Source organism: Dipodomys spectabilis, unplaced genomic scaffold (genome assembly GCF_019054845.1).
Source record: "Dipodomys spectabilis isolate Male_0828 unplaced genomic scaffold, ASM1905484v1 ptg000436l, whole genome shotgun sequence".
Classification (NCBI taxonomy): Eukaryota; Metazoa; Chordata; class Mammalia; order Rodentia; family Heteromyidae; genus Dipodomys; species Dipodomys spectabilis.
The window spans coordinates 11,350,904-11,368,159 of record NW_024871113.1 but is presented as its reverse complement, the minus strand read 5'-3'; the positions used below and the strand labels follow the sequence as shown (position 1 = coordinate 11,368,159).

General features: G+C 32.9%; 1 protein-coding gene across 3 annotated transcripts in view; it reads left to right on the top strand.

The window, feature by feature from the left end:
* Fstl5 (follistatin like 5) overlaps positions 1-17,256 on the top strand; it is a 718,855-nt gene that overhangs the window by 554,509 nt on the left and 147,090 nt on the right. For all 3 annotated transcript variants that reach the window (XM_042668417.1, XM_042668419.1, XM_042668418.1), the window contains exons 8-9: positions 14,725-14,886; positions 17,091-17,225. In XM_042668417.1, coding sequence (XP_042524351.1) covers positions 14,725-14,886; positions 17,091-17,225 — 297 coding nt within the window. The remainder of the gene's footprint in view (positions 1-14,724; positions 14,887-17,090; positions 17,226-17,256) is intronic.

Genomic DNA, 17,256 nt, shown 5'->3' with positions numbered 1-17,256 from the left:
AAACCTGAACAGATTAGTGATGACTAGACATCTGTATCCTACCATCCAGCCTGTGACAATCACTAGTCTACCCAACATTTTTATGCACTCACATCTGTCATTTTTCCACCAAATTTTCCACCAAGACTATGATTAGAAGAGGGAAGAAACAAAGGAGGGCTATGTTGAATAAGAGACTAACTGTCAAGAACATAATCAGTGTGTTCTAATAAACTATACATCAGTATGGTCTAATAAAAACACAAAATTCTATTGAAAACTATAAAAAATAAATACATGGAATAACCTATGTTCCCAGATGGTTGATATTTATTGAATGAACTTTACATCATTTTAATAATTTGTTTAATGAATTTAAGTCAGAATTCCAAAGGACTTTATTTTTCTTCCTTTCTTCTTTTTATCCTTCTTTTCCATATTCCTTTCCTCCCTCCTTTTCCTTTTCTACCTTTTAAAAATTGTTGTCCTCATTCCTTCCAAAGAAATAATAAATATGAAAAAGACACGGAATAGATCCAATACTTTGGGTGCATTTGTTGTAAAATATATTAAAATTATATTAAGTGTGTTAATCAAAATGTCAACCTGATGTAGAAGCAGATGCAGTGTGAATTAACATGATGAAAGAAAGTTTTATAGCTAAGAAAATTTGATAGCTTACATTTTAGGAAAATATTTACTTAATTATTCAGAAAAATTAAATTAGATAAAATATGTAATAAGGAATAAATGATTATTTTACTTCTCTGTTTGAGTCAGTATTCCTAGATATTAAAAGAAAAAGATGGTAAAAACTATGCATAGTGATTTCACGGAAAGACTTAAGATGTGAAAACATGTCTATTCAAGTTACAATCAGAGAAATTCATTTTTAAAATGTAAAAATACTATCCATATGGAAATTATTACTAAGAGTCACTCAGGTTAACAAGAAAAATTAGGTCCCCTTACACAAGAGTGTGGATAATGTTTGTTCAAAATTGTAGGTAGTAAAATAAGGTCATCTCTTCAGTAGTAAATACTAATCCTTCCTCATGCAGAAGTTCTTCTTTGATTAAGAGCATTAGAAGCAGTGGAAGCACAGTATGTAGGTTCAAGATGATGCTCTTTATAGCCATGTATAATGCTATGTGAAATCTAAACTGCCAATATTAAATTAATAAGTAAATAATTTCACTCATATTCTGAAATATTATGAATTAAATAAGCTAGGTTACAAATATATTTCAGATACCTTGACTGAAAAAACTACTAGGAATAATTTATAGAGTATGAGTATAGGTCTTTTATTAGAAAAGAAGTTAGTCTAAAAATAGAATAGAGTATTAACGCCTGGAAAAAAAAAAATCTGTGCTTGAGATGGGCAATAGCTATGGATTTCTCTACATCATGTAGTTGAATAGTAAATATGCATTGCATTAAGAAATCCATAACAGAAAAATTAAAAAGAAAAAATGTACTTAATAATGTCAATTTTCAATACTGTTTTAATAATTATTCTAGCTATATGATTGTTTTCAAAAACACTTTAGGGCATTTATTATCATTTTGCTGTCATTATAGGTGAAGAAAACAGAATTCGGCAAAGTTTGGCGATGTGCATGTTCCTGTTGAATGCAAAACTCAGTCCTGATTGGTTTGTTTTAAATGTCTCAGTCCTGATTGGTTTGTTTTAAATGTGGCTGATAGTTTTAGGTTAAACAGAAATATGCACAAATCATAGCTCTATAAAATAAAACCCCAGGCTTTGACCAGAGAAAATGTGTGTGAGAGAGAGAGAAAGAGAGAGAGAGTGATTGAACCCGGGGTTTCATACATCTTAGACAAGCATTCTTCCACTGAACTGAGCTACAACCCCAGTTATAGAAATGAAGCTTTAAATCATAGTCTTTTTAACAGTGAAAAACAAGGAAAAATGAGAAAGAATTTATAAGATATATTTGACCTATCCAGACATTTTTTAAGTCAGATTTAACAAGATCTACTCATCTATCAAATTTGAATAGCACTTACTTTTATGTCATGAACATCAAATGAATGTGTAAGATGTGTATCATGTTACTGGTATCCCTCTATTTGTAGATGTCATTTTTCTCATCATTATTATTTTCTTTTCTTATATTGATACATTCATGGATGTAAGCAGTTTCCATTTCTACTAATAAGTGAAATTAAACACATTTGCAGTCTTTCTTTTAAGCCCCTGTGATTCTGTGGTCATCTGACTTGGCAAAGCTAAAGTAAACATGATTTTTAGAAATCCAGGTTTGTGAGTGTTTTGTCTAACATTGTCCTGCTCTGTGCCCAGTACTAATGCCACAAACTTGCCATACATTATTTTCTTTATATTTACTTTGAGAAACATACATTCATCAGTTCTCATTGCTGTGGCAAAGTACTTGCAAAAAACAAGTTAAAATATAGGAAGGGGTATTTTGGCCTTGGCATGAGCAACCATGATACATAATGGTAGGAGTATGAGCAGAAGAGCTGCTTTTGATGCTGCATCATGATGGCCAGAAAGCTGAGTGTCCTGATTTGCTCTTGTAGTGAATAACACAAATGAGGTAACTTCCTTTTATTATTGCTTACCACTTCAAGGTTCCAACATCTTCCAGTAATGCCACACTTAGTCCATGGGTCTTTGGGCACATGCTTATATATAAAGGTTAAACACTAATAGAAAGGTTTAAATATTACAAATAAAGCAGTATAAATCATAAATATATATTGCATCTTATAGCACAACAGTAAGTGTTAGAGACATATTCAAATTTTGCATTTGGGTGTGGATTACTATTTACTTCAAATAACTAATCTAAGATCTAATAAATTATTCAAATCTTTCATATGTTAAATCAAAATAAAGCTACAAAATAAATAGTATTTATCAAGTGCCAGAATATTTATTATGTTTTTTCATTTATTAATATTTTCTTTTATAGCCTTAGAAGCAAAATCATTTGTGTCTTTATCTTGAATATCCTGGTGTGTGTGTATGTGTGCGTTTGTATGTTTGTGTGTACATTACAGGTTTGGTAACATTTTATGTGGCTTTTGAGAATATGAATTTTGATGTATACTTGGGCAGTAATTTAAGGATTAGAATATAATTATCAACTTAATTATTAAGTTGAGATGAACTATCCTTTTCAAAATAGCCGATAAAGTTGTGATTTTTCAGAAAAGCCTAGAATATATGGAAATCAAATGAAAACCTCACCAAAGTTTATGACCATAGGTATGTTGCTCTTAATTTGTACTTTGCTTTCAACATTTATTAAAGGCTCTACACTTTTATGAATCTGCAATAATGCTATCAGAGTGTTTTGTAAGATTGACAAGAGGCTGGATGAAACTCTTGAATATAAAAAGACTGCTTTTGGACAAAATCAAAAAGAAATTGATGGCTTTAATAATGTCAGAGAAAAAAGGCTTGGTAGCATTTAAAATATTTATTAAAGAGTCTGTAATTTTTCATAGAAAAGCTGTTTAATGGACAAGGAAGTCAAAATACAATCAGAATAAGCCAGATGCAGCTGTGTGTACACCTTGCTCCACAGACATTTCCTAAAATATTTCCCAAAAGTTATAGTGGTGTTAATTGTTTCTAGAAGAGCTTAATAGAAGTCTTCAAAAGAATACATGAAAATGGCATCAGAAAATTTAAAAATAGCCTGTGATTTATTCTTTACTTAACAGTGACCTGACTCTGCACCTTAAATTCATTATGCTTCTTAGAATGAATCACTGCACTGGCTCTCAATTCTGCCTTTGATTAAACTTTCTAAAGCATCCAGGTTGTTAATTTTACATACTTTCTGGGAACAATTGAACCACTTCTTTTTTTTTTAACACACTGTAGAGAGGGTTTACAGTTACAAGAGCAAGGTAACGAGGCCATATCTTACTGAGCATTGTTACACCTTTCTTTGTTTTTCCCTTACCATCCCTTTCCTCCCCACCACCCAAGTCCTCATGGCATCTTGTACATATCATTATTACAATGGGTCTTCCTGTATCCTTATTTCAGCATTTTGTTATTTCCCTTCCCCTCTCCAAATTGGAAAAGTTTATATACAAGATGCAGGACCCCAGAATCAAATACAGTGACAACAGGGGTTACATCATGGGAGGAGAACATACAAAAGAAACAAAAAAATCACATAGTACATTATACATAATTTGAAAAGAACAGCAAAAAAAATCATATTTCTTGTGTCCGTATCTTGAGGTTCATTTTGCATAGCATCAGCTTATATGGTCATATGTGCATACCTTTTGACTTTTCTGCTTGCCCTAGACATATGTTAGTTATTACAGATAAGGAAAACCATGGGACCTATGTTGTTTTGGGTCTGGCTTACTTCACTTAATATAATATTTTCCAAGTCTTTCCATTTCCTAACAAATTGGATGGGATCATTCTTTCTGATGGAGGCATAGAATTCCACTGTATAAATATATCACATTTTCTTGATCCATTCATCTACTGAGGGGCATCTGGGTTGGTTTCATATCTTAGCTATGGTAAATAATGCTACAATACACATAGTTGTGTTTTTCCAAGGCCTGAGTTGCATGCTAGCTGCTCTGGCCCGGTCTTTGTCAGTATCAAAGAAGGCGTTCTTCTCTGGTGTTGGGGGAGTTTCTCCATAAGAAGGAGTGAGAATGTCTTGGGAGTACTCCTGCCTTTTTCTTGGATTCTGGGCCATCCACAGTCTGTGACTGTCTGATGTCAGCAGGATGAAAATTTCTGCTGCTTGTCAGTTCTTGTTGGTGGTGAGTACAATTCCCATGCACATTGCCTCTGGTGCCTTTGTCACTGGCTCTCTCTGTTGATATGGTGGCCATGTAAACAGCTGCCACCACAGTCAAGGTGGCCCTGGGAGTGCTCAAATATGTATCCTTAACCAAGCTGCCTGAAATTTTTCTCTCTGGCACAGCTTTCTGTACAATGATGGCACACTTGGTGTGACTCTCAAGCCTTAGGTTTTCCACCGAAACACTAAAATTGGTTTTTATGTGAGAGCTTGTTTAGCTCCCAACTTCTCCTCTGCCATCCTCGGGACTCTTTGTTTAATTTATTTATAAGATGTGCTGGGCGCTGGTGGCTCACGCCTGTAATCCGAGCTACGCAGGAGGTTGAGATCTGAGGATCGCGGTTCAAAGCCAGCCTGGGCAGGAAAGTCTGTGAATCTCTTATCTCCAATAAACCACCAGAAAACCGGAAGTGGCGTTGTAGTTCAAGTGGTAGAGTGCTAGCTTGAGCTGAAGAGCTGAGGGGCAGCACTCAGGCCCAGAATTCAAGGCCCACAGGCAACCAAAAACAAAAAAATCTGATAGCATATGTTTTAACTAAACAATACAATGAATTCAGTTCTCTTGAAGCATTGTATCTGTTGAAAATAAATTACTAATAATTGTTCCCAAATCCTATGACATCAACTAATAATAAGCACATTACTAATAAGTACTGATAATTATTCCAAAATTACCTAAATATATAAACTCATTGGCTTCCACAATACACATTAATTTCTAAAATGCAAGTAGTCAAGAATCTCCAATAATTTATACAGTAGTTTTACAGATTTCACTTAGAACATGAATTGTATGACAAGTATTCAATATTATTAGAAGCTTGTGTATCTTCGGCCAGATGCTATAAATTGAGCTTGAATTAAATTTTTCTAAAGGAACTATTTGACTACTTTCAAGCTCAGATACCCACTTTATATGTCACTGTAAAATAAAAAGAGATCAAAGAAAAAAGCAACACAAAGTGACAGAGAATCACTAGCAAAATATACTTCACTCAGAAATTGCTCTATGAAGATTTGTACACTATCTTAAAACAAAAATAAATCTATTGATACATTGATTAAATTTTACTTATGAGCAAAATTTCTAATGCACATTTTTTTGTACATCTATCCATGGAAACATTTAGTTGTATTTTGTAGAATATTTTGCTAACATATAATCCTGTAGCATGTTTGTAAATACAAACTATATTATATTATTTTATATTGATATTGTTTGTTCTGAAATTTATCAAATAAAGAAGCCATTTTATACTATTTCAGTTAAAGCCAGTTGTGATATAGATTTTAAGATAGCAAAGGAGGTTTAGTTTTTCCTAAATGTATCCAGTATACAAATGCTCTGCTTTAAATATCAGTTTTTCTATAAAATATTACAGGACTATTTAAAAATTTTCTATGAGATTTCATGAAAGCTCATATTTCAATTCAAATTGGACATCATTTAATGATCATTATCCATTTTCTTTTCCTCATTGACAATAAAAGAATAAGAACAAGTTCCCAGAGCATACTTCCTAAATTAGAATGGATGTAACAGAATGATGTGCAATGTTCTCTGGAGAATTACTGACTTTTTCATTCAGCTTGCTATCAATATTTATTTATATTTCTTAATATGTATCCTGGGAAAAATCATTGACTTTTAAATATGTAGCTTCTCATTAAGGTTAAGTAGTTATTCAGTTATTCAGACCATCATTAATGCCAACAAACTAGATGAGACACATTGTAAAAGGATAATTACTAGGTTTCTACAATATACATGATCTATTTTGAACACTGAAGTTCAATACGACAATTATATTCTTCAGTGATTTTTCTTTCTACCCATTTATATCAACAAAGCAGAAGTAACAGGGGCTGCAGATGAAATTGATCATCTTATTTGCAATGTTTTCCCTTGGGGAATTTACTGAAAATAAAGGTTGGCCCAAAGGCCACCTAGTTTTTCTAAAATAAAAAATATAGAAGATATTTTTCTCATAGAGGTGATTTATGGATGTTTGTATGAACTAATTCCCTAACATTTTTAAGTTATCCCAATTTTTGGCTGTTCTAAATATGCTATAAGAAGCATTAATCTTTACTTTTACTGTAAATCCCATGGCAAATCATATTTTCTAATTACTTGTTGAGAGTTGTCATTCATTCTATCTCTTTATATAAGTATTTTAATAGCTCATCATCTTCCCTGATTGCTACGAATTTAGAGATTGCATTGTGTACTTAAAAGACTTTTTTTCACTGTACATTTTATAATTGTTTTCCCAGAAATATATATAATTCTATTAATTTTAGAATTTGTTTTAAATTTCAATAAAATAAATACTATAAAAATTGCTCAGTTTTTAAAGTTCATTTTGAAATGCTTTATTACATATGGTCCTATGCACTTAGTGATTGGGCTATTGTGATCCCCTGCTAAGACTATCATAGACATATTCTAGTTAGTACAAATGAAACCTGGCTTGCTTCACTTAATATGTTTTTTTTTTCAGATCTTTACATTTCCTTATGAATGGGGCGATGTCATTCTTTCTGATCAAGCATAAAATTCCATTGTGTGTATATGTGTGTGTGTGTGTCTGTGTCTGTGTGTGTGTCTGTGTGTGTGTATTACATTTTCTTGATCCAGTTATCTACTGAGGGACATCTGCGTTACTGTTATATCATACTGCAACGAACATCATTGTTCTAGTAGCTTTAGGATGGCCTTGTTTGTGGTCATTTGGGTAAATGCCCAGGAATGAGATTGCTGGGCCATAGGGGAGCTCTGTATTTCGTCTTTTAAGGAACCTTTATACTGAATTTCAAGAATTGGAAACAAGAGATTCTAATTATGTCCTGTATGCAGTTTTCCTTTCTGCTTTAGTTTTCTGTACCCTTTGTTTTGTATATAAGCTTATCCAATCCATGGAAGGGAAAGAGAATCACAGAACCAGTAGGACAAAGGATGAACTAGTACATCAATGATATTCACTAGATAATGTTGGTAACAAACTTTACAACTTGGGGGTAGGGCAGTGGAGGGTGATAAGTGGGAGAAAATGAGGGAGAGGGTAACAGTGTTTAAAAGGAAATGCACTTATTATCTCAGTTATGTAACTGTAACCCACCTACTCATCAGCTTTATAATGTTTTTTTTTAAAATAAGAAATAAATAAATAAAAACTACTCAGTATTAGATAACTCAAGACAACACACAAATATGTTTCATGTCACCAGGAAAGCAGACTATGCAGTAGCCTCCACGTATGCATTGTGACCAACTTCAAGAAATCACCTTGTGTTTATGGACTGAATAAATTTGAAAGTTTCTTTAAGTAAAATAAGAAATGAAAGATGAGAGACTTTAACATATATTTACAATATTTAAATATATTGCATATATTTAAACTACTTATCAAGAAAAAAATCAGGACTTGACGTTCCTCTGCACCATATGTGTGCTTTGCTTTTTAAAAAATTTTGTTTGGAAAGGAATGAAGGGTACAGCAAATTTCTTCTGGTGTAGGTAAATTTTCTACTCTGATGCATGAGAATGTTTAAAGAGATGACATTGATCAAGATATATTTTTAACTATTAACTATTGTTAAATTTAATTACCTAAAGGTAATTAAATAAAATATCACAAGCAGTCTAAAAGTTACAGGTCTCTGCATTCTGCATTTTACAGAGAACATGATCCACCTTTAAGATTCCTAGGGCATCACCAATATTTTGATTGGCTTATTACTATTCCTGGCTTGGGAAATTCAATTAGTTCATTGATTTACAATGATTTTCAAAATTTGATAGACATGGAAGAAAGGCTGATTCATTCTGTAAGCAGTGAAATTTGTATATGCAATGGATCCTCCAGCTAGCGAAGAGGAGTTATGGAAGAAACTTTGGATCACACATCACTAAAGAGAGTCTGTGAGGGTTATATCTCTGAGTTTTTGACCTCCACTTCAGTGAGCATAAAAGATAATGACTGTACACATTAACCAAAAAGGAGGATGCTCTGTGTGAATAAGAAGCATTTCTGCCCTTCTTCTTTTACTGAGATGTCTCCAAAAGAAACTTTATCAACTGAGAACTAGTCTTTTTTTCCTTGTTTACTAATTCATTTTCTTACTAAGGCATATGGGGGTACAGTGCTTTCATGGCCATTCTAAGTCTATATCCAAACATTAGCACATATAATTATTCAAATTTAACAATTAAGTCTATCATATAATTTTTGGTCAATTTCCATAAATAGTTAAGTTCATAAAATCACTAAATCATTAAAATGTTTGTAGAATTCTCTGGATATCTGGCTCTGACAGAGAATCAAAACACATCTGTTGATGGGATTAATACAGGAATTCTCTACTAGTATTTTTTTGGCAAACTGAGTAACAAGTTTTCAGAACATTTGCATGTGATATATCTATAAGAGACTTTAAGTTACAGAAGTGTAGACTCACAGAAGTAGCGTAGTGTAAGCTATTCAACTTGAGCATCTACTGTTCATGGGTTCCCACAGCCTGGGACTTGTGCCACTGAAGGCCTCCTAAATAAACATCAAAATCCAGTGTGAACATTCTCCTTTAAAGCACTCTATGGTGCTTTCTACCTCTTTCTATCTCTCTATTATCTCTTTGACAACTCCTCTACAGGACATGAACTATTAGGTTGAAATTAGATTTATTTATTTATTTATTTTTAATTTTTAGTATAACAATGCAGAATTTAGGAGCATGAGAACGTATTTTCTATCTGCATTTCAATTTGTCACAAATACTGAATAATTAACATATGTCTATTTGATAAAAATGAATAAAAATGTACTGCTAAGGGGCATAACATTTAGGCTTCTATAATGATGTTAACTTGACCTTGATAAATGGAAATACAACTAATTAACAATCATAGGATGGTTAAAATCAATATAATGATAACTGGAGAAAAAATAATGAAAGGTTTAGCTATATTATTGACTGAAGTCTTATTTCCTTTCCTCTAACAATTTTCATAATTTTGTAGAATATTGTTGCCAAGGGATTGAGTCAGTTTATATTTAGACATATTTCTAGACATTGTCTAATTATGTTTATTTTCTTGTTAATTATCATTTCTTATATTATTTTAAATAGTTGTTACTGATATTTACAAATATACAATTTGTGTACTATAAACTTTCTAAATTTCCTGGTTTTCAGAACTCTATAGGATGACTTATAATTCATTCTTCTGCAGATGCATATGTTATCCATTATCATAGAAAGGAGAAATTGCTCTTTTTTTTCTTATAAGTATAAAAGCTTCTTGGAACTGTTGAGACGATCATATGCCTTTCCTTGCTTAACCTATTTATTTACCTGCCAAATTATACTGGATGAGTTTTGAATGTTTATAATAAACTTATATGTTGTGTATTGGTATCATTTTAATGTTTTGATGGATTTTGTTTGATAATAGTTTAGGGCTTTAAAAATTCGTTTCATTAGTGAGATTGAATAATAATTATTTTACTTAACAATATCCTTGTCACATTTGGTTTTAAGGTTATAACTTAATATAGAATTTTATTAATTATTTATAATTATTTATAGGGCATAAGTTCACCCCCTCCCAAATCAGTGGCATAAATAACAGACACTTTTTATCATATGGGATCATCAATGAAAAATAAAGATATAAGATAATAACCAAAGAATAATAATAATAGCAATTGCTTGGCTCATTGTCCTCAAAGTCATTAGAGCGGTGAATCTAGTTTCAGGATGATGTTCTCAGATAGCTGTTAGAAAAGTCCTTAGTTCCTTTGTGGCTATTGTCTTGGTGTCTCTCTGCATTTTGATACGGGAACATCTCCAGGAGGTTGATTATGACATAGCAGGTGACTACCTATAGAGGAAGAATAATGGAGTACATCATTAATACTCTTCATTTTCCATGTAGTAGCCCTCCATGGAAATCCATGAGGTAATACTGAACCTGATACACAAGCCCTAGGATACTGAGACAGAGATTGTGATAACCAATAAGGTTACTGTGACTCCTAGGCAGATAGATGGACAGTGTGAATCACAAGGCAAAGGGAAAGCAAAGGGATGAATGTGATTGACAAGATGAATCAGGATACTGGAATTTCATTGCACTACTTGGGACAAATAAACTTTTAAACTCATGAATTATTTCAACTATTTTTAATTTAATTCATTTTGGACCATAGCTGGCTATAAGTGAAACCAATGGAAGTAAAACCAAAAATAACCAATACATTCTCTGTTGGTTCTCCATCAACCATTAAACCCAGTTTACAACTGAGAATAGAGAAATTAGTTCATATCTTCTTAAGATCAAAGGGTGAAGGTAAAGAATCTTCCTTCTTTCCTTCCTTCCTTCCTTCCTTCCTTCCTTCCTTCCTTCCTTCCTTCCTTCCATTTGTTTTGACTTTTTCACACATATGCTTGTTCCCAGTCCATGGAATACTTTATGAATTATTGAATTTAATTTTGTATTTAAAAAAATCTACAGGTGCTGGATGTCAGTGATTCATGCCACTACTCCAAAGGCTGAAACTTGAGCATTGTAACCAGGAAGGAAATTCATGAGACTTATTGAGGTTAATCTTCATTTAACCATCAAAAAGCCAGAAGTGGTGCTCTGGCTCAAGTGGTAGAGTGCTAGCCTTGAGCATAAAAGCTCAGAGACAGTACCCGTGACCCAAGTTCAAGATTTACTATTCTCATTAAAAATTTCAATAACAGTTCAAATTTCTTATATATTAAAAAACATTTTTTAGCTGGGCACTCATGGCTCACACCTGTAATCCTATTACACAGGAGGCTGAATTCTGAGGATCACAGTTTGAAGCTAGCCTGGAGCAGCAAAGTCTGTGAGACTCTTACCTTCAATAAAATACTCAGAAAAAGCTCGAAGTAGTCTGTGGCTCAAGTAGTAGAGGGCTAGTTTTGAGCACAAAGAAGATAAGGGATAGCACCCAGACCCTGAGTTCAATATCAAGGATAAGCTAAATAAATAAATACCTACATACATTATCTATCTATCTATAAAATTTTTAATAATGTGTTCATTTTAATTTTCCATATTTCCATAAGAATTTTGGCTTACTATCTTGTTTACATTTCTTTGCCTTTTTTTCTCTGATTGCTTTCACACTTCCCTTTTCTTTGGTATTGTACAACTTCACTATAAATGTACCTACCTGTGACCTCCAAAGAGGTATTCTGTGAGCTTCTTAAATTTTGGAATCCGTGTTATGTCATTTTATATAATGTGAGAACATCATATGAGTTATCTTGCCAAGGATGTTTCCTTTCCCTAACCCACTTACCATACAATATGGCAGGTGATATATCTTACCTTGTATCATTCCTAAATCCTTACTCTTATCTCATCTGTTTCCTACTTTTTTGTGTGCCTCAAAATTTTATTATGGATAAACATCTATGATAAGTTTCCTGATAGCTAAGATTTAATTTCCTTTAGCTGGATGTAATCCAGAGAATTGACTTTATGATCACTGTTATTATCTTTTAACATTTTTAAATTTTCTAATTTAGTGTTATAGCTGAAACTTCGTGTTTTTGATTTTTCACTTTAAATGAGATTTTAATTTTCAGTTATTAAATTGTTAAACATGTGAAGCATAGATGACTATCTAACTCCAATGACTAAAACTTTGTGGTTTTATTTTAGTTGGCTGCTGTTTTTAATGGCTTCAGATTATATTTTCTTGTAGAGAGCCTTGAAATGTTTTGCTGCATGCTTCAGACCATATAAGAAATGGTTTTAGGATTTATTTGAAATGTAAAGATTGTAAATTCTTCAAGTGAGGAATGTTAAAAATATATTTTTTTATTATCTTTAAGTAGTTGTACAAAGGAGTTATCATTCAACATATTAGTTTGTAAGTTTGATTCATCTTCATCAATATAATCCCTTTCATATTCTCCTCTATACCTTCCAACCCAACCATCCCCTTAATTTTCCTAGCTTCATAGGATATATATTGACTTTATTACTTCATCCCCCCACTTCCTCTCTCCATTTACTCTTTTTCTTTCTGATTCTGAGAGACATTTGAAGGTACCAGAAGTTCTGTCATTAGTCTCTCAACATTGTATGGTTCCTTCCTAGTGATGCACTCAGTGATCCAGTTCAGAGCATCATTTTGACAGGATCTCCAGAAACACTAGTTGAAACCTGATATTAATCTAACTTCTTACTAATGCCATGGCTTATGAGAGCATGTTGTCTCTTATCTTATTCCCTGATAACTGCAAGAGTGGGAAAGTACAAACAAATAAAGTTATAAATAATTAAGTAACTCAGGCAAAGAACTGGAAAGGGAAATAAGAAAGCGTAAGCCTCTTAATTCAAGTTTTTCCCCCTTTCCTGTTCTTGGTTGATACTCTACACCATAAGCTACACAATTAGTCTTACATTTTGCCTGGACTGGTTACTAATTTCTGTTCTCCAGATCTCAGTATCTTGAGTAGCTATGATTGTACACATGAGTGACAGGTGCCTGGCTTCCTTGTAAGTTTTACTTCATTTTGTTTCCTTCCTTTTTTTCTTTTTTCTTTTATCTTTCTTCTTCTTTGTTTTCCTTCCTTCCTTCCTTCCTTTGTTCCTTCCTTCCTTCCTTCCTTTCTCTCCCTTCCTTTCTCTCTCTTTCTTTCTCTCTCTCTCTTTCTTTCTTTCTTTCTCTCTTCCTTGCTTTTATCTCTTTGGAGCCTCAAAATACATTTTTGGTATGTATTCCATTATACTGTAGATGAACTTTTTACCAATCATTCTTACCTTCTTCCTAATTCTTTCTATTTCTGATCACAATATGTCTTTCAAGGGGCTGAGAAGTTGGCTCAGTGGTAGAGCGCTTGCCTTGCATGCCTGAGGCCCTGCGTTCAATTCCTCAGCACCACACAAGCAAAAAGAAAAAAGCCGAAAGTGGCGCTGTGGCTCAAGTGGTAGAGCACTAGCCTTGAGCTGAAGAGCTAAGGGACAGGCTAAGGCCCAGAGTTCAGGCCCCACGAGCGGACCCCCCCCCAAAAAATATATGTCTTTCAATTTGTTTACACTTCTTTAAATCCTTTGAACACTCTTTTGTACTGTTTATTTAATTTATTAATTTAATCTATTATTTAATTATTTTTGAAGTATTTTACTTTTGGATGCTATTATAAATGCCGTGTTGCTGCTTTGTAAAGCATGCTAGGGTGTGGGAAATCTTTCCTTTCTTTCTCGTCAGATCTACTCGATTTGGTAACTAAAATTACAGGATTTGAGTTTCTTTTTTTAATTTAATTTTGTTGTAAAGATGCTGTACAGAGGGGTTACAGTTACATGAATAAGGTAATGAATACGGTACTTGTAGATCATTGATATCCCTTCCCTTGTTTTCCCACTATTCCTTCCCGCCCCAACCTCCCACATTCCTCCCCACCCCACCCCACCTCCCTGCCCAAAGTTGTAAAGTTCATTTCCAATATACTGTCCTGGGGGTGTCATTGTTGCAAAGTGTCATCCTGTAAAATCTTTTAGAAATGGTATAATTTTTATGCTAACATGATCTCACATTTGGCGTACTGAAACTTATTGCATATGATTTCTGTAACCTATTGGTATTTTATTATTTTTTCTGTGATTTCTTTACTTTCTGAAACAAGATTTTCTGACTCATATGAGATATTGCCTGTATTAGTCCCAGAATAACCTTCCTCTTAGTAACTCTCATCAATTTTAGTGGAAAATTGAAATAGGAACCTAAGAACTATGTAATGTCCTTAAAATACATGTCATAGTTTTTTATACTATAATATTTAATTTTTATATTTTGCAGACTCCAATGGTGAAAAATAATTACTAATTTAATATCTTTTGTACTTCTTCTAGTTCCTCCAGTCATCCGGGTATATCCTGAGAGTCAGGCCCGAGAGCCAGGAGTCACCGCAAGCCTTCGGTGCCATGCAGAGGGTATACCCAACCCTCAGCTTGGCTGGCTGAAGAATGGAATTGATATTACACCAAAACTATCCAAACAACTCACAGTTCAAGGTGTTTCTTACTTGTATTTCTTTCCTTGTAAATAATCATACAGGACATTTACATTGAAATTTATAATATTTTACTTATCTGGAAGAAATAAAAGGGAAATGAATCCTATCGGCCTCTAGAGAATGTCAAGAAAATTAAAAAAATGAATATAACAAAGACACTTAAATTAGTCTATAATTTTTAATGTTTTAACTAATAGTTTTGTCATATTGATTAGTTATATCATTACTTTGGTGATAAGTAAAATATTAAATTACATCTTGTGGATACTTGCCTTGCAAATTACAACAGAGATGGCAAATAGAAAAAACAGATGTCTTCATATAAATACATTGTGACATTATTTTTTAAATGTATAATACATTAAAATATGTATCACATTGCAGCAGGTTTGAAAAATATAGGCATTTTAGTTATATTTCCCAGTGTGTTTTACAAATTACAATATAAAAATAAATTATTCTGTATGTTTCTAATACATTCTTTAGAAGTTACTCTTTCAATGTACAGAATATCTGCAAATTTTACCATTCATATATACATAATTGTTAAGTTATTATATAAGATTACAACAATTACATACATAGAGAGCTAATATTAGCAACTTAGGGAGCAGACTTCATGAGATGTTCAAGTTAGTCTAGGCAAAAGAGTTGAAGATTAGTCTGAAACCCCTTTTCAACAAATAAGCCAGGCATGGTGGTTTTTATTTATGATCCCAGCTAATCGGTAAGTATACCACAATTGGAGTAAAGTTTTTATAGGAATGTGTGGGTTTAGTTTAAGAACTTCATACAGCTAGTCAAGAGGACTCAATTTTTGTAAATAAAATAGTCTGGTGCTTTTTTTATAGCACAGACACGATCATTTAAAAACTATTGTACTTTCTGCTTTAATATGCTGTGGCAAAGGAGAGTGAGAGAGACAGCTTAAAATATTTATTATCTAGTTTTACACAGCACAACAAAAACAACACACTGATTTGTCTATTTTGGAACATAGATTCTCCTCTGAATAAAAAAATGAGGAAAGTGAATGTTCTTGCAAAACGAGAAAGAAATCAGATGATTTAAATAACAGTTCCCCATCCACATACCACTGCCTGTCTACATTTCACATCACTGGAAGCCTTGGCTCCAGTGATGACTTTCTGATTTTTGCTACTGGCTCTGTTTCCTTCTTCCCAACACAGCCATATCTAATCCTGTCTTCTACCTGTAATGATGGTCATGCCTTGGTCTACTGTACATGATGCTCTTGAGATTTAAAAAATATGGATCATACACAATCACATGAGTATATATGTACACACAGAAATATTCATAAAAATGAAAAGGTAGAGGTGGGAATTATATGAAGTGATCGCAATAAACATGGAGTGTGAGCTACATAAATGGACAGAGTCCATTCAAGTTTTTAAGCTTGAATGACTTGTTACAATTCTTTGTCTAGATCTCAGATCCTTCAGCTGATAATTAAATTGAATTTGGAATGATTAAGGAATAAAATTTATGAAATTATCTAGTATATTTCTAGTAAATAATTAATCATGCTCTAGGTTTGACATTGTGTATTAAACTCATTTATTATTCAAAGACTTGCTTAAAATATCTCACCAAGATTTGAGAGTTGAATTATTGTTTAACCCTTTGGTGTTACATTGAACATGTAAATGTCCATATTGCATTAGAGTACTTTTGGGTAATTTTTTTCTCTCTCTTCAACTATTATATACAAACATATTCTACTATCTTTCTGTTTTTCTTCCCAGATTTGTGATAAGCACTCAGTAAAATGTGTTTAAAGATGATATACAAAGGATAGCGTGTAGTTGTTAGTTTACACTGAAAATAACATTTCATGCATTTTCTTACAAATGGAAAATACTGCTAACACTTGTTATTACAAAAGCTTACTATGTGCTAAATATTGCACATAAATATGCCAATAATATAATAATTTTACAATTTTATAGTTAAAATAATATTAAGTATAAGTGTGTGCATTCGACATAGACTATTGGGTTCTTGGAGATAAAATGGCAGAACAGTACACTATGCACTTGAATGCTGCATTTGGCATCCTTCCACACTGTGGAAGGAAAATAGTTTAATTAGGAAGAGTTCAGTGAGCTGTGTAATCAGAAAGCACTGTGCCAAAACTGGAATTGTCATTTACAATTTGCTTTTGCCTTCTGTTCTCAGCAAATGGCAGTGAGGTTCATATTAGCAATGTGCGCTATGAAGATACAGGAGCATATACATGTATTGCCAAGAATGAAGCAGGAGTAGATGAGGACATCTCTTCCCTTTTCGTGGAAGATTCTGCAAGGAAGACCTGTATGTATTGAATACACACACACACACACAC